Raw genomic sequence first — 27,529 nt, forward strand, 5'->3', positions numbered from 1 at the left:
TCTTTAATTGTGCATCCCCCGCCTATCTCTTCTTTCCAGTTGTCAGATACAATCTCTTTGTAAACAACCTTGTGGGTATTTTTTCCATGCCTTTTTTCCAACCTCCGCTCTTCTTTATTCTTCTAACTCTTGTGCCACCTGTCAGGGCATCATCAAGTCAATCTTTTCACCAATACAGGGGCGGCCAAAGATAAATGCCATCAAAGTATAACACACAGAGTTCATAGCACCAGAAAGTCAATATAGGGGAGCTGGAAGAGTACAATCTGTCACGACCCAAACCGATGGGCCACGACGGGCACCCGGTGCCTTACTCAACCGAGTACCAATGTAACGTATCTTTCTTATTACATCATTATATACATGTGACATACGGGCCTAATAGGCCAACATGATCATTAATAAACTCCAAACATAGGCCGACAAGGCCGTACAATCTTTCATATACATGATATCTGTCTACAAGCCTCTAAGAATAGATAATTGTCATAAAAGTTGGGACAGAGCCCCGCCATACCAAACATATACATCTAAATCATACTGACCAACAAGCAACTCCGGAGCAAATGGAGTGCACTGACATCTTCCGCTGAGCAGATAGCCTACTTGGAGGACTCTCGACCTGTCTATCGAGACATGCGGACATAAAATGCAGCGTCCCCAGGTAAAAGGGACGTCAGTACAAATAATGTATCGAGTATGTAAGGAATGAAAACCAGTAAATAATAGACATGAGAGAAACATGGAGTAAAAGACTCGACATGTACGTCTGCATAGCTCTGTGAATCATTTCGTTTTTATAATGTCATGCATATGCGAATAAATGTTATACCATGCATAGGTATATGCGTTCATAACATCATCAAGCCTCTGAGGGCATCCCATCATATCATTTCGGCCACTGTGGGCAAATCATCAACGTATACCAGCTGATCAGGTGGTGGTGCGTATATAACGCCGTAACCTTTTTCCATATCACATATACATATATATATATATATACGTGTATATAACGCCATCTGGTCATGGGTCAATGTACATGTATAAATGCATGAAATGCATAAGAAATACGTTAAGAAGATTTTCTCGGAATGTCATAAAAATAATATGCCTGTCGGGTAAATTTTATCAAATACGTATTTTTCTAAGACCCATGAACAGAAGATATAATAATAATTCACGTGGGGAATCAAGAATATAGACACCCCTAATATTTCTATGAATAGAGTCATTTATGGAAGTTGTGAATTTGCTCATTTCGTTCGTGTCGTAGATCATGCCAAAAGAAAGAAGGGATAGCCTTAATATACCTGAGCCGATTCTCTTGACAATCCTTCCAACACACGTCTTTTGAGATAACTCACGTAACGGCGGATCGAAGTAGGGAAAAATTCATATGATATTCTTGAGAAAGGTTGCACCGTACTCCCTTAGAATCGCGAAATCCCGTTGCTATAATATTACGTAGTCTCGTATGATTTTGTAGCAAAATCACTTTGCCAATATTTTGAATAAGTTGCTGAATCTTTCCTTTGAATTTGATCATAATATTGTGAAATTGAAATGGAACATTTGCTTACTTCAAGCAAGGAATGATTAGGCCGTAACATCTCTTGGCATTTCTTGATAACTTTCTTTAACCAAATGAGATGAAGTGCCTAGCTCTTTAAATTTTTGCCATCTTGCACATTTAATTAAGAGTCACCTAGTGGCTCTTATATGGCTGGCATGTAAGTGGTTATAAGACTTATCCAAAAGTTATCCACTTAATTCCTTAATCAATTCATTAATCCCCACTAGTCCAATAATTAACCAATTATCCACATAATTAAGAATTATCATAAAATGGTACTCACTTTTAATACACTTTATACACTTTACTATCATTGCCATGTGGTACCTTGTATGGCACTAGTCCATAAATACGGGGTATTATAGCTTAGACCGTATTTTACCCCAAAATGTCAAATTTCGACGAATTTATTTTCTTCGATTTCCTTATCCTCTCACCTTCACGAATTTACTCATCACTTGTTTGAAATAGCATAATACTTATAATCTTACAATAATCTCATTCTCAAACTTACGTCGATTAACTTACGACGAAACTTTATCGTACGAAAATGCGGGATGTAACATCTTATTTCCGAGCTTCCATTAATTTATTCATAGCGCACTTTCATATACGAAAACATGGGGTGTAACATCATTCCCCCCTTTGGAACATTCGTCCTCGAATGTTGACTGATGCACTTATCATTCTCATAACCCATAGCTCTTGCGAATACTTCAATATTCTCCTTTCCATTTAGACAACTGTTCTTTGAATAAATCCGAAGGCCATGGCATTTCCCCCTTTAAGCCTCTTTCTCACACCACGACTTGTAGTCGGAATCCTTCTAATCTCGTAACTGTTGTTACCTTCTATCATGCAGCTTGTACGACTCTAACTTTGTATGTGCGCCTATGCAACGCTTCTCTCCCCTTTCCTCCAGCTCTTAGCCAATCTCTAGGCCTCACTTTGTGAATATATAAAAAATTATGTCAAGTTGTCCCTCTGGGCGTCATTAGCTTTACTACATCTAAGTAGGCCATACTATACCATAACTCTTACTTCGATTTATTGTTACTTAGGTCTGCGACCAAACTCCAGGTTACTCTTGTTACTTATCATATATGCATAAAGCTAAGTCTTTTAACGCTTCTTCATTACTGTTCATCTTGAGAATGATGGTCTAATCTCATCTCGTACTTTGTATCTTTTATCCATCCATTGTCGATTCACCTCAATGTTGATCTACGGTTTTACTATGTTTATCTTGCACGATCTGCTAACTCGTCTGTAACCTCCTGTTTAGACATAACTAGGCTCTTTCTGAATCAATTACTGACTACTCGTTGGCCCATTCTCATATCAATATTCCGCGTAATCTTTCTTGGGTTATTTCCTTTATCTTAACTTACGTCTCGCACTGATTCCTTATCTATCAATAACATCTTGGGCAGGGACCCTTACTTCCTTTCCTTGACGTTGTGTTTGCATAATGTTCTAGAATCGTAGCAAATTTGTAGGCTTTGAATAAGTGCAATCTCGTCCCTTTTTCATTTTTTTTTAAATCGCATTCTTCCTTTACCATTCCATAATTACTAGAACCCCTTAATTCTGACTTAATGCCACATCACTCCATATTTCCTCCTTTAGGGGAGTACTAACATTTAGTGCTACGATGATCTACGTATAAATGATTTACCTCTTCATCTTTGGCATCTTTTCACATCATCGATAACCCTCATTCTCCTTGCGGTAATCCTTCTGTACCAAGGGTAACAAATTTCCTTACTCACGAGGGAAACACCTAGTGTAACTGGCAGATACAGTCCCTTAATCTTAATTTTACTCACCTTGCTTGCTTTAGGGAAGCGTCTTCCTGAATGACCTTTAAAGGGTATTCTTCTGTCATCTATTCTATTATCGCCGGAATAAAATCTGAAATTCTCATGATGTCGACCATTATCGAATCATTCAGTCCCTAATTCATGTTTAGTTTATCTTGTTCACCAGCCCATACTGATTTCTATTACTCTGGGGTTTAACTCTCCCTTCTGGTAGTCGCATTGGAATCACGAACTTATTTCTCGAAATGAGGATATGACTTTGTGGCCTATACTCTTTTGTTGTCTCAAGGCCTGGCTCCTCTCGTCTTGTCCTTCACTTGGCTATATACTCTGTAATACTGTCATGTTTTTTTTTTCATCTACCGTTGTCATCCATGCATCACATCTTACTCATAATGCTTCATTAACTCTCTTCTCATTTTCTGCTAACATTTTTGTCTATCACTTTATTTTGAAAATTTCAACAGGACATTCTTTTGCTTTTAGCTCTTGCTCCATCTACTGGCTCTTCGGGTTGCCTAACATTTTTTTCTTTACTAGGGACGGGAGCCATACTAAGATAATATTTATCCCTTTCAAGGCTTCTAGTGCCTATCTTTGTAGTACTCATATCCAGCGGCACTATTTTAGAGTGCACCATCTGGGTATCTCACAAAGAGATCTATTTGCACATTTACAATATCCTTCGAAAATGTCAACTGACGCAAATAATCCATCCACTATTTTGGGTCACTCAACCCCAGTCGGACCCTGATATCCGTCCTTCTCTTATACTACTTTTGTTAGCCCCCATAGGGCATAAATGAGATAGGTGTGGCCAATTGTACATACCTATATTATTGTTGAAGGTAACTCAAAAGGCTTATATTTCTCTGCCTGAATTGTGAATATTGATAATCTTCATTAACTGGGCGCCTCGTACACTTCTTCATTTTGCTTCTTCTACTTGTTGAAACTTGTATCTATCTTCTGAATCTCTCATCGCCTTTTACCATAGGGTTGGATAGATATTCTTGCCTTAAGGCTCCTTATCAAGAGGCTTTCATATCTTAGTACACACACGATCTACTGAATACCTCATATTTATCCATCATAAGCATGATGCAAAAATTGAGTTCCTCTGACTCAACTCTTCCACATCTATATCTCTTACCAATCATCTTTCTGGATGTAGGCATCGTCATATTATGAATAAGATAAAGTTTAGAAAATTGAGTTCTTACAAGTGGGCTCTACTACACGATCTAGAGTAAGAAGAAAGAGTGACAGTCCTAAATTCCATGTAGCCTCCTGCTTATAAGTGTGGTGCACAACACACCCATAAACAAGACTACTAAACACGACTTGTATACTCCCTAGGATAGAACTGCTCTGATACCACTTTTGTCACGACCCAAACCGATGGGCCACGATGGGCACCCGGTGCCTTACTCAACCGAGTACCAACGTAACGTATCTTTCTTATTACATCATCATATACACGTGACATACGGGCCTAATAGGACAACATGATCATTAATAAACTCCATACATAGGCCGACAGGGCCGTACAATCTTTCATATACACGGCATTTGTCTACAAGCCTCTAAGAATAGATAATTGTCATAAAGGTCGGGACAGAGTCTCGCCATACCAAACAATACACATCTAAATCATACTGACTAACAAGCAACTCCGGAGCAAATGGAGTGCACCGACATCTTTCGCTGAGCCGATCGCCTACTTGGAGGACTCTCGACCTGTCTATCGAGACCTGCGAACATGAAACGCAGCGTCCCCAGGCAAAAGGGACGTCAGTACAAATAATGTACCGAGTATATAAGGAATGAAAACCAGTAAATAATAGCTTGACATGTACGTCTGCATAGCTCTGTGAATCATTTCGTTTTTATAATGTCATGCATATGCGTATAAATGTCAAACCATGCATAGGTATATGCGTTCATAACATCATCAAGCCTCTGAGGGCATCACATCATATCATTTCGGCCACTGTGGGCAAATCATCAACGTATACCAGCTGATCAGGTGGTGGTGCATATATAACGCTGTAACCTTTTCCCATATCCCATATACATATACATATATATATATAACCTTTTTCCATATCCCATATACATATAATATACGCGTATATAACGCCATCTGGTCATGGGTCAATGTACATATATAAATGCATGAAATGCATAAGAAATACGTTAATAAGATTTTCTCGGAATGTCATAAAAATAATATGCCTGTCGGATAAATTTTATCAAATACATATTTTTCTGAGACCTATGAACAGAAGATATAATAATAATTCACGTGGAGAATCAAGAATATAGACACCCCTAATATTTCTATGAATAGAGTCATTTATGAAAGTTGTGCATTTGCTCATTTCGTTCATGTCGTATAGATCATGCCAAAAGAAAGAAGGGATAGCCTTAACATACCTGAGCCGATTCTCTTGATAATCCTTCCAACACACGTCTTTTGCGACAACTCACATAACGGTGGATCGAAGTAGGGGGAAATCCATATGATATTCTTGAGAAAGGTTGCACTGTACTCCCTTAGAATCGCGAAATTCCGTTGCTATAATATTACGTAGTCTCATATGATTTTGTAGCAAAATCACGTTGCCAATATTTTGAATAAGTTGCTGAATCTTTCCTTTGAATTTGATCATAATATTGTGAAATTGAAATGGAACATTTGCTTACTTCAAGCAAGGAATGATTAGGTCGTAACTTCTCTTGGCATTTCTTCATAACTTTCTTTAACCAAATGAGATGAAGTGCCTACTCTTTAAATTGTTGCCATCTTGCACATTTAATTAAGAGTCACCTAGAGTCTCTTATATGGATGCCACGTAAGTGGTTATAAGACTTATCCAAAAGTCATCCACTTAATTCCTTAATCAATTCATTAATCCCCACTAGTTCAATAATTAATCAATTATCCACATAATTAAGAATTATCATAAAATGCTACTCACTTTTAATACACTTTATATACCTTACTATCGTGGCCATGTGGTACCTTGTATGGCACTAGTCCATAAATACGGGGTATTATAGCTTAGACCGTATTTTACCCCAAAATGTCAAATTTTGACGAAATTCATTTTCTTCGATTTGCTTATCCTCTCACCTTCACGAATTTACTCATCACTTGTTTGAAATAGCATAATACTTATAATCTTACAATAATCTCATTCCCGAACTTACGTCGATTAATTTACGACGAAACTTTATCGTACAAAAATGCGGGATGTAACATCTCATTTCCGAGCTTCCATTAATTTATTCATGGCGCACTTTCACGTACGAAAACATGGGGCGTAACACAATCGCCTCAAGGAACCCTAATTGGTGACAATGATAAATCTTCATTGACTCAAAATTCCTGTGGCGTAAATGTTACTAAGTTGAATCTACCTCCTAACTCAGCTAGCACAAGTGCTACTAAACCTAATCCACCCTTATTTCAACTAGTCCGACCGTTGGATGAAAAGATTAGCTATTGGAGGGTGTACTGCTCTATTGGTCTTGACTGGTGCAAATAAGAAAAAGCAAGAATTAGCTTCGTAAAGGGGAAGTCCTTACACTAGTAAAGTGGTAATGGTGGAAGAAGGAGAGGCGAAAGCAGTTGCTGGTGTTACTCCTGGAGCCCAGAGGAAACTAGATCTGCCTAATGAGTGGGGGGAGGGGGGGGAACATAGGCAAATCGATGGCTGCTAGGGAAATGGATTTGGTGTTAACCCCCCTCCCCCCCCCCCCCCCCCCAATTTAGTTGAATCAAAATAGTCCAGCTACAATGGGAAGAGATGGAGAGTGAAACTGAAAAATGGAAGAAGGCAAATATACTATATGTATTTGGAGATTCTCCTCCAATTGGTACAATGAAGAGATTCATAGCCTGGAATTTTGCTGCAAAGCCAAATGTGTACTATCACAATGAAGGGTATTTTGTTATCCTTTTCAACACTGTGGATACTAGGAATGAGGTGTTTTATTCAAGGCCACTTACTATAAGTAACAAATTAGTAATTCTCAAGACTTGGTCTACTAAGTTTAATTTTCATGATGAAATTTAAAAAACTATCCTATCAAGGACAAGCTTCCCTAATTTACCACTAAACTGCTAGGGAAAGATTACTTTTATTATAATTATAAGTGAACTAGGATGCTTTATATATGCTGACGGCTTTACTACCAACGTAGCAAGGATCTCTTATGCTAGAGTGTTAATTTGAATGGACATAATTACCTAGAAGCATTAGAGTACAGGATCCTGCTTGAAAAATATTCAATCACGAGGTCGAGTATGATTGAGTTCCACAATACTGCAATGCATGTTTACTAGTTAGGCATGATTTTTGTAAAGGTCCATAAGTTTTAAAATATTATTTCAAGTAATTACATGTCTAATGATGTTATTTAGAAAATCCCAAGGGGTGTGAAACTCATATGAGATTGTTATATCCCTTGGAATATGTTGACGAGGTTGTGGTGAGCATTAGAGAAGGTTGGAAATGGGGGGAAAGGCACGAGGGCTGCCAATAGAGATTTTAAAAATTTTGCAATATTCATGCTTAAGCACGAAAAGCAACCAAAGATGTCTAAAGGGATTGACAGAAGCTGAAATATTTGCGCTTTATCAAAAAAAAAAAAAAGGCACGCCCCACCTGGTAGGTTCGCAAATAAATACTCAAAGGACGGGATTTTCCCATTCCAAACGCCCCAAAGAGTTAGGGTTTGGTCTATTCAAGAAGATATTGACCCAAGATCATTCTCCAATGACTAAGATGAGTTTTTGATGCTATTAAGGATTGATTATTACTCCCTAATATAGATTTAAACAAGATTTTATCTTGAAATTATTAGAACATCTACAGGAACTCAAGAACAAGATTTCTCCTCAAACTTAGGGTTTGTGAGAATGGTGCTCAAGGTAAGATCGGGTTGTCGCCGCAACAGTTTTGTGTTTGGATCGTGGCGCCCCAACATATATATTATGAATTTCGGTGTTGACTTGTGATATTGTTCTCCTATATGGTTTTGGCTATGTTGTTCCCGGATATTATTATTATCTCTGTTGACTTGAGTTATTGAGGAAGGTTTAGTTGATTTTATTCGAGAAACGTAGTTATTACTTCTTTTATTGAATCTATTTACTATTTTTCTTCTTATAGTCTTATTATTACTATTGCTATTTTTATGCTTATAAACTACACATGTATATTAAGTGAGTATCTTTTGACTTAAAAATCTTGTCACTACTTCACTAAGGTTAGTCAAGATACTTATTGAATACATGAGGTCGGTTGTACTCATACTACACTTCTACACTTTACGTGCAGATATTTGAAGCTAAGCAGTTGCGGAGTTCGAGGGCGAGCATTGAAGACTACAGCGTTCCAACCATCTACTATCATCTTGTTCATGGTAGTGTAGGATTTATATTTATGTTATGTAACTTCCAAACAGATGATATCTTCTTGCCAACGTTGTAATATCCAAATTTTAATTGCTCATGACTTGTACTTTCGTATCTTGGGGTAGTTGTATCTAAATCGTATTCTTATTTCTGTATTAATTGATGATCTTCTATTTGGTTGATGACTTATGATAACTGGCTTACCTTGCAGATTCAGCTTAGGTGCCATCACGACTTGGTGAAATTTTGGGTCGTCACAATTATCTTCATCTACTTGTAGAGTGTAGCCTTTATGTCCATCAACAGTTACTATGAATTTTCTCCAATACTTCTTTAGCCCATAATCATCATAGTAATGTCTAAGAGAAGTCCTACTAGTAGTGAGTTCACTAGATGGACTCCTTCCATTTGAACCACCAACCAAATCATCTAACCTTTTCTTGTAACTCCTTGTAGCTATGAAGACATATTTAAGACAAAAAAAAAGTTGTTAGTATAAAATAAGGACCTCAGTCACTCCCTCATGTATATCACTCTTGAAAGTTGTCGCTCAATCACTCGTGTTTACACTCAAGATTTTTGGCATTTGACCGCACTCAAGTGCTCTCACTACTCAAGTCTTTACCACTCTATAATGTTGCTAAAGTTTCTTTCGAACTCCACAAGAGTATTCAAAAGTAGCCCATCCACCTCGAGGTTGGGGTGGAATTATGTTGGCAGAAAAGAAAGCCACAATTAAAACAAATAGACAAGGTACAAGCAAATTAACAACATAACAAAGAGAAAAGCACAAAAGAAAGTAGCACAAAAGAAATTTAAAGCGCCAAAATTATAGTAACAATTAATATAAACTAATGTTAATATAATCTAATTAAAGTAATCAAAAGAGAAGAAATAGAAAAGAAAAGGATTGGAGCAGACAATGCAAAACTTGATGTGTAGCCTAGCCTACGCGAGACTGCGTAGCCTACACGAAGCACGATACAATTCCTCAGTGCGGTCATTCGGGATGTCCCTCCGAAGGAGACTCCCATCCGATTCTGATGTGACTGTTGTTGAGCCTACGCATGACTGTTGCGCAGCATACGCACAAAATGGTCTTAATCTAGTGGCTTCTGGAATTGCTATGCAAGTTGTGTAACCTACACACGGATCCTATGCATGGCTTCAGATCTGTAATTTTTTGCAACTTTTTAACTGGATTTGGAATTTTCAAATTGATCCAAATCACATTCAAATGCCTTCAAACTTCATATTTCAATTGGTAATCACCTTAGGATCAAACCCCAACGGTTTATAATATCAAATTCATGAGCCACATCAACTCAAATGGATCAAGTGGTACTATTTCAATAAATCCACTAGTGGACATGATAAACTTGAAGAACAAGAAACTTCTCAATTTTACTTGTAGCTACTTAAATCGCTTCAAACCAAATTCAATTGAAGTATTTTCACATACATAATAAACCCCAATCAATTTCAAACAACAAAATGTATCTAGATTCCAAAAATTAACTATTCAACTCAAGAACAAGATGAACAATATTCTGGGAACTTTTATATAAAAAATATTTGTGATTTTCAAATAAAATAACAATCAAGGAATTATAGAGACAGTCCTTAACCTTCGGTCTGATACCAAATGATATGGATTAAAACGCGGAAGACAAAAAATTAAAGATAAACGATAGAAATTGAAAATAGACCCAACAAAGTAAAGATCAATCATCAATTAATTGTAAAACAAAGTTTATAGGACACATTCAAGTGGAAGAAATTCCACTTGAAAAACACCCTAGCAAAAGTTGTCATCAACAATAGCAATTCACCATTACGCCTTTCAAAAGAGAACTTATCATTCATCAAAATAGTCTAACCCTAAAATAAAAGCCTTAAGGGCTATTTATACTAGGGAAGATATTTAGCTAACAAGACCTAAATACTCCTAAGCGATACCTATTACAATTATACCCTTCAATTATATGTAGTCTTCAATTGATAGCCAAATTACACATATAGCATCAATTGACATCCAAAGCGTGTGTTATGTATCTAAGGTCGTATCAATTTGACATCTTGAATGAAGTTCTACAACTTGCAAGGGAACAATAGTTTGACACAGAGAATGCGCATGAGGATGCATCACTCAAAATTGTAGGTGCTCTTGTTGAAACTTCAGTTCATTCCATTGCACTAATACATGTTGTTTCCGGTTATTCCTTTGGCGCTGACTTATGAGGAGAGTGCTACCATCTTTTCTGAGCTTGAAAACTCAATCTCGAACAACGACCTTGGAAAAATTGCTAAGGCAAGGACCAGGGTATTTAGGGAGACACTTACTGCTAGTGACGATGTTGAACAATGTGTGTTGGAATCTTAAGATGGTGGTTCATTCACTATTACGAGGGATAGATTTGGTGAGGAACTTGGCAGGGACACAAAACGTGCAATATTAAGTCAAAGGATGAACACCAAGAAAGTGTAGCAAATTTTGTTGGCATACGTGCGTAAGATCTATGAACACACTACCCTTCCTAAATCTTACTTTGTGGGATTACACTGGGTTTATCGTTATCGTTATCGTTATCGTTATTGTGTGCCAATCATGATACCTTTATGGGAGCACAGTTGAATATGCAGGAAGTCACCAATAGCATTGTTTTATAAATATACCATAGGGTGTTGAACTTGGATGCTGCAATAGTTAAAGTCACATGTTCCATTAGTGAAGTAGACTTTACAGTACACTTTACAAGGGAGTAGTTTGCAACTACTGCGGCAAGGAACTGCCACAACGACTTGGTTTATGTGACAACAAGATTGGTTGAAGCAATATAATCATCAGTATGCTCGTCAGCTCGTGTACTTGACTCATTTACTCTTGTTTGGTGCAAGTTCGGCAAGAAGTTCGACTTTGGAAGTTTTCTTGGTGAGTAGAACCTATTTGAGGACGTTTACGTACTTGACTTGAACCTTGCAAATAAGATTCTTATTAAGGACGGTATTGTTATGAATCAGCTCTGAATCAGCTCTAGCCCAACGTGGATACCTATAAGGATCCAGACCCAATTAACAATAGGACCAGAAGGCCTTCAGAAAGGTTGATTTGGGATCCATGTCCAATCAGCAACTGATTAAAAAAGACTAAGCATTAAGAAAGAATAGACATCCAAATAATGTCGCAGCTTAGACTCTTATTCCTCTCACTCCTCTTCTGAGTTTGTCTCTTGTCCTCTATTTTATTTAATTTATCATCCCCTTCCTTGGCTTTCTATTGTAATTTCTCCTCATTTCCTCACTATTTCCTTTAGTGTTATTTTTTATTGTTCTATTGCTTTTTTGTTATTGTAATTTCGTTTAGTGCGTTAATACAATCAATTGGTTTGGGTGTAATATCTAGGTTGTTTCATGATTTCATGAACAAAATCGAAACAAAGATGGTCAGCATTGGCGCATTCACGGCGGATGCGTTGCTCTTGCGAAGTTCTGGTTTTCGAGCCAGTTTCACGATGTTCGTCAAACTTCAACTTCAGATTTGACAAGAAATTGGTCCAAGCTTCACCCTAGATTGTATAAAACGTCAGAAGCACTCTTAATCTCAATAACAATATGTTTTTGAAACACCCGTTTGCAAGTTCGTCCCAGCACATACATTTGCTTTGAATTCCATGGTGGTAAGCCCTCAAGGAAACCCAATTTAGAATCGTGTCTTCACTATTCCGATTCTCAAGTCTCAAATTGTGTAAACCTACAGTACGTAATTTCAAATCGGTGATTATCTTGAAGTTCTTATCACTAAAACTAGAAACATTTAATTCCAGAATTGTCCTTCAATGTAGTTAATCATCCGTTAATTGTTCTGATCTCCGTTACTTTAAGGATAAAAAGCGCACACATGATTTAATTGAAGGTCAGGGACTAAAGTGCGATTTTCCCAAAGGTGATTGGAACAATAATTAAGTCTTGTAGCAACCCAAATGAAATAAATGAGCTACTAACTGACTTCGGTTAGTTGGCCAACCAATGGTATGACAATTGCACGGTGTCTCACTACGGCAATGAAGAGATAATATCTATACGGCAAACATACAAGATCTCCCCGTTTTAATTTGCAAACTCAAGGGTGCTTCACCACTTTGAATTTGAGACTTGTTGAAAAATTATGACAATAAATAAAGCTATTATGTCTAAGATTCAGAACATGTAAAAATCCACTGAATTTAAGTAGATGAATATTGGCTATTTTAAACTAGTAATGTTCTCTAGATGCCAAAAGATAATTAGTATATAGTGATAGAATGCTTACCTTGTTAGAAGTAGAGAAAAACCACTTACAATATTGTAAGTAACCTAAGGCTCCTATATGAAGCTCTTCTTTGTAGGTCGTTATTCAATCAACTCAGAAGGTTCACTTCTTTTTGTTTCACAGAAAGTTGCACCAAATAAAGCAGAAAGAAAGATGATTCAAAAAAAAGAGTACACAGAAGTCTCCAGGGAAAAAAAATATATACAAAAAGACCTAAATTGCCCATCAACCTAGATGAACATAGGAAGATTAATAGCTATTACCTCCTAACCATGCCTGAACTTTGAAGAGTTCTACAGTAGTCCACACAAATGGGAGAATTCTTAACAATTTCCCATATCTTGGCAGAATTTTTCAGCCAATCACGCTCGGACACAGTCCTTGAGAAAGATGGACCTCTCATTGACAAAACCTGAGGAATCAATCACTCAAAGTTAGTTCCCTAAGTATTTTCACAGAACATTACGTCTGGAATATCTGAGAAAAACAAAAAGGTGTCGGTGTGTGCTAAACTGCAGATGTTGAAGGGTGAGGGAGATTGTGGGACCTGATCCCGCAAATTCCATAACGCTGAAATGTGGCTTTCATACTGTGGCTTCAAGGATTCATCTTTACTTCTAGATGGCAGTAGAAATAATTTCAAATATTCAGATTCTCGATCTGAATATTTGAGAGGAACAGCAGAAACATGACTCTCTTTGGCAGTTGTGTGGTTTTTTGATCTCACGATAGATAAAGAGCAAAAGATTTGTGTGAGTGCCTTCTTCAGTTGAACAACGTTACATGGTGTTAGATCTTCAGTGCGTAGTCTAAAAACAAAAGCAGAACAACAAACTGAATATTGGTTCCAGGGGAAATGAAATAAAAATTAACAAGAGCAGCTCCTGTGCAACCCTATAACATTATAGGGAGCTATATAGAGCGAGTTATCCAACAGCCGACAATGAAGACAACAATTAACTTTCAGGAACTGGGGAAAGGTCGCACAAGGCAAGAGCATCGTTTGGTAACTCTGATTTTTTTATGTCATTACAGCACGAACAAAAAAACTTGCATTGTGCAGTTATAACCATGTACCCATACTTCATTGAGGACTTCCGATTCATAGGTCCAACTAGAGAAGAACACTTGAAGTACCTTCTACATTAACTAACAATTAATTCAACCTTTATATATGATATTATACCCATTCTCTTTAACCAGTTTATGTTCAACATGGTGATGCAACTAAATTCAAGGTAAACCAGAAGCTACAACTTTGTAAAGATCTAAATTTAATATCACAATCACTATAACTTGAACAATGCCTAAGATTGCGTAAAAATCAGTTTTCACGTTTTGTGTAAAAATCTAAGACACCCCTCAAGTTTTTGAGTATAGACAAACACCCTTTTCTCTTATTTGTTAGTGAAAGACCAGTCATTGACCTGCCATAATAAGCTAAAGGCCTATTTTTCCCTTGTACTTGTAAGTTTCCAGTTGTTTTCTAACCTTGTTAATTTCTCAGCAGTCAGCACTTCCTCATTGAACTAAATATGCCTCCACTACTTTGCTACTCGATTGCCTCAGCATACAGACTCCTTCAATGTCCGTCCCTCAACCACCTCAATGATCATCTTGTCACCTGGAAGGCTCCCCTCTCTCCCAACCAAAACACCATTAAGACCCTTTCTCTGCTAAGCACTCCATTATATAAGCTTAATCTAAGTTTTCTCAGTTAAAATTCTTTCCAAAATAAAACCAGAAACTGAAAACAAAGCAAAAAATTGAAAATTACTTGAAGTTAAATCCTTAAAATGGACTTTTGCAGAGGGGATGAGCAGTGAAGGACTGTGGAAGGAACCGGAAATCAGTCCTTTAGCTCATATTGACCGGTCAATTAGTAAGAAATAAGAAAAAGGAAGGTCTAGATATTGTTGAAACCTCTAGGTGTTCGGATTTATAAATCAAAGCTCGAGCGGTAACTGATTTCTACTATGCAAATTAAATAAGCAATTTGAAGATAACTTTAGCATAAACATGAAAATTTGAACAGCTTGGCCCATCTTTTTCATCATCATAACTAATTCACCAGTCCATGCTAAAAGCAAGATCAAAAGTTTAGGTTAACGCACTTTGTACGCACAAAAACTGGATCAGCCATGTACTCTTCTCCACCGTCCAGAATTTTTTCTCTGTTTTCTTTCTCAGAGCTTTGAGGATGGGAAAGGGTTAAAGATGATGGATCAGGTATGCCATGCTTTAGCAAATCAACCTGCAAGAAGAGCACAACAGTACCATATCATAGAAATGCAAGTAGAAAAAGACGCTAGGAGGTTTTCTTAGAAGCAAGACATCACTCAAGAATCAAACAGTTACATTACCATATGCTGGACAAGTAACTTGAGCAGCCACATAAGTTGTTGATAGTTGAAGTTAAATTTCAACCACACAGTTACGAAAATAATTTCCAAATAGGGCATGAAAATAAAGGAGAACAGGATCTTGCTAAGTATAGAACTGTGACATGAGCAGCAGAAAATCAGAGCTTAGATGAGAAGCTTTCTTAAAATCGAATTCTTTTTGGCAACAAAGGCCACTAGCGCTTTACGTCTTGTCACTTCTGACAAAGGTACACAAGAAAGGAGTCGTTACATAACCTAATTTAGAACTTAGAGGTAACTGCATCACATGATAGACACTAGATGTGTTTGGTAGAGCAAAATGAATTATTTGATACATCAACTGCACTTTATTTGTAAAAGTATAAACAACTAAATCTGCCACTTGAATATAAAATTGGTAGATAATTCTAAATATTTAAAATCATTTCCCATCAACTACAGCTACATAATAAAATTTAACCTCTTTTAATATAATGAAAAAATCATGACTAACTAAATAACTTAAATACCTTAAGTTTCAAATGTCAAGTTTCAATTCCATATTGCCGGCCTGTCTTCAAATGAGCACTTCCAATTGTAACACACTTATTGTAGTGAATAGCTATAAAAATTGAAACTTAGTGAGCTAATTGTGCACTGACGAGAGTTTCAGCAAATAAACATATATTTTCTAATTTTATCAGACAACCAGCTACATCCATCTTCTCCAAGAAAATATGACGATAGGTTACAACCATTTTGTTGACAAACAAGAAACATTCTAAAGTAGTTAAAGGTGAATTAAATACCGTTGACATGAGTCGCCACATGCTATCATCATGGACTCCCTCTGATACCACCAATATGATGTGGCAAATGGATGCAAGCAGAACACCAAGCTAGAAACATCCCTTGCACCACAAGCGAACAAAGTAATATTACCATTTTGGCTTTCAGCACCTTAAAGCAAGGGAGGGCGAGGGATAGGGGTGAAAACCACTAGGTAATACATAAAAACAGTCAGCTCCTGCATCATCGATGATGAAATTGATGCAATCATCTAACTCGGAATTTACCTGGATGCTCATCAGTTCATGAGCTAGCTCAGCTGGTAAAGATTCGCCGCTTATTATGGGGACGGTGGATGAGCCATCTGGTCTAATCATTTCAGCCAAAACCGAAGGGCTAAAAACAGGCTGTCAAAATCAACAAAATATCAATGGTATTTGGATAAGGATTCCACCGTGGACTTGTATTGAAAAGAATAGACAACAAAGGAACCCATATAGCATGTTGAACTAGAAGGCTTCGAATAACTGACAACATTATCACTTGTACAAGCAATAAAAGCAAGAAGTTAAAGTACCGAAGAAAAAAGTCCAACTAATGAGTGAAAGAAACCTGAGTATCAAGCAGTATAATCCGTTCAGCGGAAACCCGTGGTTCAATGCCAACTGTACAATGTTTCGACATAGCCCTTGCTTCTTCTGTTTCTATAGCAAAGGGAGGAAGCATTCCTGGAATACAACATTTCAAAATTTTTGCCCTCTGGAACTGTTATTCAAAGCTTCAACTTTTATACACTAACTGTATTACCAATTACAGGTAACTTTCTATAAGAAGCACGGATTAGTAACCAGAAAGAACTGGCAAGTGATGTGTATGTTTTTTATGCCATCAGTGTATACAATTTTATTTAATTACATCTATCGTATGTATTTCTCATAACACTAAAGGTGCATGCGTAGTGATAATTCGAAAAACAAAAGCATAATTCCAAGAAAAGAAGAATAAACATCATGTGCAGCTTTAGTTACCAGGGGAGGTAGCATCAAAACCATATATTTCGTTCATTATAGTGGACTTCCCAACCCCTGGAGGACCAATCACACCCACCACTGTAAAGTCCGTATTATCCGTTAGAAACTGCCATCATATAAAATAAAATAAAAAAGGTCGTAAATTCAGAGAAATAGTACCGATAAATTAATTTCCACTAGCAGTAAAAGAAATACTAACCGGGAGAAAACGATCACTGTGGAAATCCCAGGTGTCAGAGAGAAGACTAAGAGAACCAATGCGTGAGCGGTGAGCAGTAGAATCACGGTCGTCAGGGCCGCCGCGGTTGAATTTGCCGGCGCTAACAAGTCCAGGCTTCGCTAATAGGATTTTTGGAGCTTGATGAGACTGCCCGCCCGAACTAGGGTTTCCACCACTGCCCGCCATAGCTTTCCTTTTCTCTCCAATTTCGGCGTAGTAAAATGAGTGCAAAGCATAGAGCTTCCACTTTTTAAGCTGGGAATTTATTGTTAGTTTAGAACAGTCAAACAAATAGTTTTTTGATTCCCATAAATATTTTAAATTATTAATTATTGTGATTTAATAATTTTATTTAAGTTTTAAATATATAAATTATATTTTTTAAAATCTAAATATTTTATATTCATATTGATAATCAAAATAAACAAATTTGACGGAGGAAGTATTTTGTAGTTTTATTTAGGGCTTTCTACACTTTGTATAGATCAAAAAATGTCAAAAAATATATTTAAATCTATCAATAACTTTTTAAATTCATATCATGTGGTTCACGAAATAATAGTGATATCTATTTCAAATCTTATATTTATCAAAGAACTCATAATGAAAATAATATACTAACGACAGTCGTAACATCTATTCAAATTTTTACTTTTTCTCTGGCTATATTTTTGTTTACCCATAAAACGGTACAGTTGAATTTATACGTGATTTCTACACAAGTGAATTAATTTGATCCTAATATAATAAAATAATTGAAGAATTATGCAATACTTAGCCTTGAAATGGAGACGAAATAACAGAAATAGCAGTTCCGGGAATAGGGTTTCCGTGCATAACAGCAATGAAATCAAAAAACAAAAAGATAAGATTGTATTAAGCTTTGAATAGAATGTTGCATGAGTTTGTCGGAAAATTCCCCCTCTACAATGATAACTAAGCTCACTATTTATAGTTACGTCTAGGGAAGGAGGTCCTAGGATCGTGCCCCTCTTTAATGTCAATTATAAGGGTCATTGATAAAGATGTAACAGTGAACATAAATGCCAAATTCCCTGTAACGGGCAATCGTTCTTAATGCCACGAAATATTCTCTATTAAATGCTACCCGGTAAAGAGTATTCATCATATCTTTATGAGTGTTATTCTTTCCGGTGACAAATAAAACAGTTGTCTTCGGTCTTGGCCATCCCCCGTCTTGGGTTCCACGTGTCCCTCTTTTGGGCGACCACATGTTATAGCATATTTTACCCTATACAAATAGTCCCCCTGCTTTTTGGTGACACAACTTTATGTTACTCGGAAGTTGGTAGAAACACTCTTTTGGCTGGAATTACTATAACTCCCAATGAACGCTTCTGACGGTTGATTAGACGCACGTCTCTCCGCATTTAATGCCCCGAACATGCGTCATCCCACGATTCAGCACAACTTTTGCCGATTCTCGAGGTAATCATGGCCATTAATTTAGCCGCCAAAACTTTTACTTATATGCATCAACCTTCTCCCCTATACTTCATAATTTTACAAGCTTCTCTAATTCGACTTGCATCCTGCTCTTCATCATTTCTCTAATTTTCTTCAAGCAAAAACCTTTTCTTTCTTCCATACAATGGCTTCTTTCTCAAAGCGTGCCAGTTTTTCAAAGAACAAGAACAAGGCCGAGGATTCTGCTCCTCCAACAGTGGGCTCCATCATCCCTAGAAGTCTTGTTACTACAAAAGACTTCGAAGAGAAATTTCCTACTACTAACTCTCGTACATGGGCCGTCAGTAGGTATCATCCGTCCTTCTAGCATTCCTGCTGTGAAGGAAGACTGCCGCTGTCACGATTTGGATATTGTTGCTCTTGATCTATCGGAGCGAGTGACCCTACCCAAGGAGGGTTTTACATATTTTTACATGTATCCCTTTACTTTGTGTGTGTTCTCTTTAAATGGAGAGCTTGACTCCATTATTGCAGAGTTTTGCCTCAGCTACCAGGTATGTTTGGCACAAGTAAGTCCTTCTGTGTAGGGGACGGTTGCTTGCCTTCGGCGTTTGTGCCAGGAGACGGGAGAAGAGCTAACCTTAGCTCATATGATGAATCTCTATTTTCCCAAGATCTTCCTTGGGGGAATGATAAACCTCTGCAAGCATGGCCATCATGCTCTGTTGTCTAGCATGGATGATGACAACGGTCGTGGATGGATGGAACGGTTCGTTATAGTTGCCACCAACGATATCATTTCGGCAACGGCTTCATCCTTTCCTGCCGCTTGGAATCGCACTCATAAGCTCTTTGTTTAATATTTCTTTTATTAAATATTCTTCTATACCAGTATTGATCCTCCATCTTTCGTCTGTTTCAACAACCCGATGGATCCCACCGGCGGTTGAAGGTTTGGACCGGTGGGTCCAGAAGATCTTGGATGTTATGACGCCTGAACTCGCTTGTGGAAAGAACTAGCCCCTAAATACGGGTGGAAGGCCAAAAATCATGGTAATTCAAACTCACCGTGTTTCAATTTTTCATGTGAAGAACTTGATTGATCCCTTCTACCTTGTCTATGAAATCAGGTCTACTCGCGGGCTCTGTTGTTGTCCCCGAGGAGGACATCTTGGTGATCCTGCTGATGCGGCGAGATTGCTTCAGGAGGCGCTTACTCTAACAGATATCTCCAGGATTGCTTCGGGTACAAGTGTATCATTACGGAGTCCCTAGCCGTAAGACAAACAACCAAAAAGAAGGCGTTCCTCCACGGCCGGGGAAAAGAATAAGAGGGCGAAGACTGCTGCCCCCGAGTCATATCCGATAGTGATGATGACTGGCCCTTCTTCCGGTCCGGTCATAGACATCGTGATAATCGATGATGATGAAGAAGCTAGTGATGAGGGAGCTTCTCTACATAGAAGACGACGATCCTCATCATCTCAACAAGATGCTCGACCCGTTGAGATTGTTACACCAACCGAGGACGATGTTTCGACACTTTGGGGAGAGTTTGATTTGGTAGATAATGCCAACTCCCATCTTCGGGCCCTAATTATTGTGCCCGGTGCTGCGGGGCTGAGTACCGGGGTCCCTGCCGTCTTTGGTTGGCGAGCATCCAACAACCAGCACTGCATTTGATGCAGTTGCTTCTCACTCTTTAACCCCATCAGCTTCATCTCCACCTTTGCCTACACCAGCAGCTGCTTCATCCGCATCTATTCTTCCACTAGCAACTGCCACATCACCTCCACCGGCCATACTTGATCATGAAGGAAGTGTTCCTTTTCTCCAGTTCCTAGTTCATAGGAATTTGGGGCAAAATTATGCTCCCCCCTCTGGAGAAGGGAGAAGGAATTTCGGTCTCCACTAGATGCAACTTGCTATCCCGGTCGGTGGAGATTGCTAATTACCTGAAGCCTTTGGCTTCAGAGAAGGATTGGGAAAAGATTCAGGCTCTCTCGGGAGAGTGCTTGTTGAACAATGCCATGTACAACGTCGCAAGAGCATATTCTTTACTTCTTTTGTTGTTTCTACTATTTTTGTATAAACACATCTTGAGTTTGTTTTTCTCACTTTGTAGGCCAACTTTCTTGCTTCTGAGGGCCTTCAAAGGTTGATTAGGGAAAATGAGGAACTTACCTCCGAGCGGGATCAACTTTTGGTTGAACGAGACCAAGCCGTTATTCGCCTCTCAGAATTGGAAACTAAGGCTGCCGAGGATGTTGTGTTGGAAACTCATTTGCAGCAAAGTGAGCAGAAAGTGGAGACCCTTAGCCAAGAGATTGCCCTGTTGAGGGTCCAATTTGAAGAGGCTAGGGCCAAATGGGCTGAAGTCCATATTGTCATTCTTGTTGCATTCGATCGTGAGGCTGCCTCTGTTGAAAGATTGAACAACTTAGAGGCAGCCTTGAATTCGAAGGCTGAAGAACTCGCTGCTGCAGAGGTGAAATATGCCCACCTGGAGGAGAAGCACAAGAGGACCATTGAGCATAATAAGATTTTCAGCTCTACTGTCCGCAAGCTCGATGTTAGCCTCAAGTCCGTTAGATGCGCCCGGGAAAACCTTTCTACCGAGGTCACCCAACTCAAAGAAGAACTCAAGCGTCGAGATGCTTCCCTCGTTGTAGAGAAAACTTACGCTATGTACAACATGAGGAGGAAAACCTTGGAAGAGGCCAAAGCTGGTTTCATTGATTTTGATGCCGAAATTGCTAAGGCCCGTGAGCTTGAGTTAGCTGCTAAAAGTGGTCTCCCAGTGAGGTCTGATGCTCCTGGTCCTTCTGGATCCGGTTTCGAGTTTTCAGGATCTGAAGAAGAATCGGAGGATGATAATGCTGAAGGTCAAGCTAGTGAAGATCAAAATGTTGAGCCATCGGTGGTTCCATCTACTGCTCCGGGGGACATAGACACTTCTCTTCCTCCGGGGTCCGGAGATAATGTAGTTTAGCTTTTCTTTTTCTTTTTCCAATTCTTGTATCTGTGCCGTTGTGGCATGTTATTGTAAATAGAAATATCTTTTTGCTCAAGTTTTTGTTTGAGTCTTTCTTTCGTTTGAATGTTCATGCAAGTTTTTAACCTTTACATTTTCTTCCTTTTGCTTAAAAGTTTTGCGCAAGTTTTTCTGTTTGAGTCTTATTATGTAAAGCCTTGGGTGTATTTTCCCCGAAAGCATTTTGATTTCGGGCATAAATTCTTCCGAAACCAACCCTTTAACGGGAGGGTTTTTATAAGAGAGGGCCCTCTTATGTTTACGGTGCTCTTAAAGAAGACGTCTCTTGTTCATTACGGCACTAGCATTTGAAGTACTTCTTTAACTTTCAAATGACAAAGTTAATTCATCGTTCAGACAAGAAACAGGATAAAAACAAAAGGATTTTATTTCACTTTATTCCTTCTATTTTCAAAAAGTACATAAGCATTTGCTATGCTGAAAAGAAATTGTCATTACTTGTGGCTAATTTGTACTACTTGTTTCTACGGGACTGTCCGCGCAGTCCCTGGTCCCGATGATACAATTATATTTCTGGTTTTTCATTCCTGGTTGACGTGGCTTGTCATTGAATCTTCATATCACTCCCCCCAGTGTTCGAATGCGAAGAATGCGAATTAGAATACTGGAAGTCTTGTATCTTCGAGGATTCCACCAATGAATTGCTAGATAATCCTTAACTTGGTAACAAACTTTACTTTCCCTCTGGAATTTATGCTATCAAATGAAGGACTATCTAACAATCCTCTAGTGGTTTGCGCTCGTGAACAGTCGGGTAACCTTTGCTCAATAGCAAACTTAACTTCCCGGTGGGAATTTGCTATAGAGTAAAAGATTATCTAACTGTCCCCGAGTGGATCTTTGCTTGTGTGCCTTGCTATTAAAGGTCTTATTGCTACTGTCTTCGTAGTATGCTTTCTGCTTCTGCCTCATTAAAAACCTTACCAGAAAAACCCAATTGGGACAAAAACTGAACGAAAGGAAAAAGAGTGCAGCACATACTTTCAACTCGGATAATGTTCATTAGCAATAATATCTTTTGAGGTGCGCCACGTTCCAGTTGCTGGACAACGTTTCTCCATTTTGGTTCTCTAATTCATATGAACCTTTTCCGGTGACAGCTGAAACACAGTAGGGGCCTTGCCACGTTGGGCCTAACTTCCCTGCGTTGGGCTCCCGGGTGTTTTGAGTTACTTTCCTTAGGACCAAGTCTCCTACTTTGAAATAACGGAGGTTGGATCTTCGATTATAATACCTCTCCATTCTCTGCTTTTGGGCTGCCATTCTTATATGAGCCAAGTGTCGTGCCTCAAACTCGGGGAGCATGACCGGCGCTCAACCGAGTGAACCGGTCGAGCAAGCCTGTAGATACTTTCTACCCAACTCACCCATGATCAAGAGAAGACATGATTTCATTAATTAAATAGTAGAAAGTTTATATATACAATACTAAATCGTCTTATTGGTTACATCATTTTAAAGTCCAAAAATACACACATTCTTATGATTCGAGTAAAACAAGAGATCAAAACACAACATAATCTGTTTGACTTTTCTAGCACCCATGTACAACCTACATAGTGTCTACGGAGCCTCTAAAAGATATAAAAGAGTGCTATGATAGTGCCGGCAACAAGGCACCGGCTATACCTCGAGATGTGATAATAATATGAACAAAAGATACAATATGTGACCCCAGGATAAAGTGGGGCTCACCAAGTCTGCTGGGAAGAGGATGTACCACTATCGCTGATCAACACTGCCTGCTATGGAACCACCTGCATCCATTTAAATATGCAGCGCCCCCGGCAAAAGGGGCATTAGTACTGTCGAATAGTACTAGTATGTAAAACTAAACACCATCTCAATAGAATGAATAATAATACAAGGGGGAACAGTCAAGGATTCAATAAGAGCTCCAAATACTAAAACATCAAGTTAAGGATCACATAAGTTTTCAAGTCAATTTCCATGTTATTCGGTTGGGTGATCTTTAGAGCCGATATACCATAATTCACAATACCATCGTATTCTTACACGGAGTCCGGTCACGACCCGACCGGCTAGGTTATCTCATTTGAGACATCAACCATAACCACAATTTCAATTATCATTTCCAGTACAGTCACCACCATGTGTGCGGCATGGTGTCCGATCACGGCCCGATCGGCTAGGCCGTCTCACCCAAGACATTACCTTTTTTTAGTCATCTCACATCATACTTCTTTCATATCTATTCAATTCATCGGTACTTATGGCCACAATTATAATACCGTTTTTGGCACTTGGCCGTATTTCATATTTCATGCTCCCCTTTTCATTTTCACACACCATTACCATTATCGACCACAAGACTTTTCAATTCAAGGCTTTTAGGTACACTTGAGAGCAATTAAGAGTCTTAGACATATATAGAGATTTTGTTCATATAATTTAGCATGATAACCTTCACTCAAGCATAACTTGAAATCGTAACAATTATAACACACACAACCACACTTTGAATATATATACTCAAAAGATAAACATAGCATGAATAAATGCATTTGAAACACATATTAAACATGTATCTCTCAACACAAGATTACTCGGGATAACCGATTTCATAATGATCAACTAGGGTCTTTCATAACTTACATGAACAACGTGGAATTCGATTCTGAGAGAGGGGTTTAGCCAACATACCTCAATTGAGCTTCCTTAAACCTTTAAAACGTTCTAGAATTTTTAGCAACTTTAATCTATTTTAGAAATATAACAAGTTGAACCAAAATTAGGAAGATAATCATGATTCTAGCTCATTTGAGCATATTATCAAGCACTAGGTGTGTATTAAGGTTTTTAAGGCCCTTTTATGAAAGATTCCATCATCACTCAACCAATTCTCTACCAGTTTTAATTCACAACATTCCTACATTATTTGATATCACATGCATGCAAGATAACAACTCCCACACCCAAAATTTATCTTGCTAATTACTCCCCTTTTTAGTATATTTTTGAAATTAAGAGCTAGGGCATAGATTCTTACCTTTAGGATAAGAACTTTCTTGATAATCTTCAATGATTGAGCAAGAATTGATGGATAATAGGTTGAAGGTTACTCCCCCACTCTAAGCACACTTTCTCACTCTAAAAGTATCAGAAATTTTGCTCTAAATGGACTATGGCATATGTTTTAACGAAATAGGGTCGGGTCTAAAAACCCCAAAAATGAAGCCCCGAGACAGGATCTGCGGTCGCATATGCGACCGCAAAATAGATATGTGGTCCGCATATCGATCGCACAATTTGGTGCCAAAAAAACTGGAAAACTCTGTTTGGGTCTGCGGTCGCATAATGCGTCGCAGAACCTCCCTCCGCGAAAATATTAATGCTGGATATGCTATCAGAGCGTGGCCCACGAAATGGTTTTGCGGTCACATAATGAGCTGCAAAATTGACATAAAAAATGGCCCAGAAGACTGTCTCACTCTACGGCCATTCTGCGGCCGCATAATGGGCCGCAGAAATGCCTAACTCTGCCAAATATTTTCCTTCAACTCCCCAGCACATTGTTCAATCCAAAAAGTCCGAACCACGGCTCGCAAGCTTGCCGCGAAGAGTTTCTACTATTATTAACCTCCACGCCTACCCCGACATCACGGAACCCTGGTTTTTAGGAAAAATTTCACGGGGGCCTTACACCAATTCCCTGCGCTCATCGAGTAGCTCCAAGTTGACTAACATTGCTTCGTTGTTTGATTCTTCTTCTGCTTGGAAATATCTCAAGGTGGATTCCCCTACTTCTACCGGGATTAAAGCTTCTGCACTATACACAAGGGAAAAGGAAGTTTCTCCTGTGCTCGATTTGGCCGTTGTTCGGTATGCCCATAGAACTCCGGATAATTTCTTGGGTCAATTACCTTTTGCCGCTTCCAACCTTTTCTTGAGGTTTTGAACAATTACTTTGTTCGTTGACTTCGCTTGACCGTTTACGCTCGGACGATAGGGTGAAGATGTGATCCTCTTTATTTTTAAATCTTCGAGGAACTTTGTAACTTTTGCATCGATAAATTGTGGCCCATTATCGTATGCTATCTCTTTTGGTATTCCGAACCTGCAAATTATGTTTTCCCACAAGAAATCCACCACTTCGCGCTCGCCGATCTTCTGATAAGGACTTGCTTCCACTTACTTAGAAAAATAGTCAGTCAAAATTAAAAGAAATCTTACCTTTCCAGGAGCCCACTGTAGTGGTCCGACGATGTCCATCCCCCATTTCATGTACGGCCACGGGGACAGAATCGAATGCAAGGGTTCTGCTGATTGATGCACTAGTGGTGCGTAGCGTTGGCACTTATCACATTTTCGTACGAAGTCTTTGGCATCTTGTTCCATGCGGGGCCAATAATATCCTGCCCTTACCAACTTTCTGCGCCCGAATGGTTGCTACATATCCCTTTGTCAACCTCTCTCATGACATAGTTAGCTTCGGATGCCCCTATGCATCGGGCCATCGGGCCTTGGAAAGATTTTCTATACAATTGGCCTCTCTTGAAGCTATATCGTGTTGCTTTGGCTCACAGCACAGGGGATGCTTTGGGGTCTTCGGGTAACTTTTCGGGCTCGAGATAATCGATGATTTCATTTCTCCAGTCCCAGACCAAATTAGTTGCAATTACCTCATAGTAACCATATGTATCCAGAACTGAGTTCATCAGTTGTACTACCATCCCGGATTCTAATCCCTTTATTCCCGTCGATGATCCAAGGTTAGCCAATGCATCTGCTTCTGCGTTATCTTCCCCCGGGATATGAGTAATCGACCACTCCCGAAATCACGCCAACATAGCATGTACCTTTACCACGTATTGTTGCATGCGCTCCTCTTTGGTTTCGAAGATCCCGCAGACCTGATTTACCACCAGCTGTGAGTCATATTTGATTTTGATGACCTCGGAGTCAAGTCTCCGAGCTAATTCAAGCCCTGCAATCAAAGCTTCATACTCTGCTTCATTGTTAGTTAAAGGGACCATTCTAATGGCTTGCCTTAAGGTTTCCCCTGAAGGCGTGATTAAGACAATACCAAACCCGAACCCTTTTATGTTGGAAGCTCTGCCCGTAAATAAGGTCCAAACCCCTGATGTTGATTCTGACACCATTACTGCCTCCTTGGTTGCCAAAGGCAGTAATCCTGGACTGAAACCGGCCACGAAGTCAACCAAGACTTGCGATTTAATTGCAGTCCTTGGTCTATATTCTATGTCGAACTCACTCATTTCGACGGCCCATTTGGCCAATCTACCCGAAAGCTCGGGTTTATGGAGGATGTTCCACAAAGGGAAAGTGGTTACCACGACTATCGGGTGGCATAGGAAGTAGGGCCTCAGCTTCCGAGCAGCTACTACGAGAGCTAAGGCCATTTTCTCTAAATGTGGGTAGCGATTTTCTGCTCTCGTTAAAATTTTACTAACATAATAAGTGGGAGATTGCGTACCTTCGTCCTCATGGACTAAAACCGCACTTACTGCGACTTCCTAGACCGCGAG

At 38.8% G+C, this 27,529-nt stretch overlaps 3 protein-coding genes across 3 annotated transcripts; 1 reads left to right on the forward strand and 2 right to left on the reverse strand.

Annotated features, from left to right (window-relative positions):
* Positions 1-13,094: 13,094 nt before the first annotated feature.
* Positions 13,095-17,766, reverse strand: LOC104112772 (uncharacterized). Its single transcript, XM_009622780.4, has 8 exons — positions 17,516-17,766; positions 17,314-17,422; positions 16,898-17,013; positions 16,573-16,692; positions 16,306-16,395; positions 15,248-15,387; positions 13,681-13,942; positions 13,095-13,545 (listed from the first exon to the last, which is right to left on the reverse strand). Exons 1-8 carry the CDS (start codon positions 17,720-17,722, stop codon positions 13,393-13,395), a joined length of 1,197 nt encoding a protein of 398 aa, XP_009621075.1. The 5' UTR covers positions 17,723-17,766; the 3' UTR covers positions 13,095-13,392.
* A 3,066-nt stretch (positions 17,767-20,832) lies between these two features.
* Positions 20,833-21,956, forward strand: LOC138899959 (uncharacterized). The gene is made up of 2 exons (XM_070186661.1): positions 20,833-21,003; positions 21,090-21,956. Exons 1-2 carry the CDS (start codon positions 20,833-20,835, stop codon positions 21,954-21,956), a joined length of 1,038 nt encoding a protein of 345 aa, XP_070042762.1.
* A 4,862-nt stretch (positions 21,957-26,818) lies between these two features.
* LOC138899960 (uncharacterized) lies at positions 26,819-27,403 on the reverse strand. Its single transcript, XM_070186662.1, has one exon. The coding sequence runs from the start codon at positions 27,401-27,403 to the stop codon at positions 26,819-26,821; it is 585 nt and encodes a 194-aa protein (XP_070042763.1).
* Positions 27,404-27,529: the final 126 nt, after the last annotated feature.

Source organism: Nicotiana tomentosiformis, chromosome 10 (assembly GCF_000390325.3).
Source record: "Nicotiana tomentosiformis chromosome 10, ASM39032v3, whole genome shotgun sequence".
Taxonomy (NCBI): domain Eukaryota; kingdom Viridiplantae; phylum Streptophyta; class Magnoliopsida; order Solanales; family Solanaceae; genus Nicotiana; species Nicotiana tomentosiformis.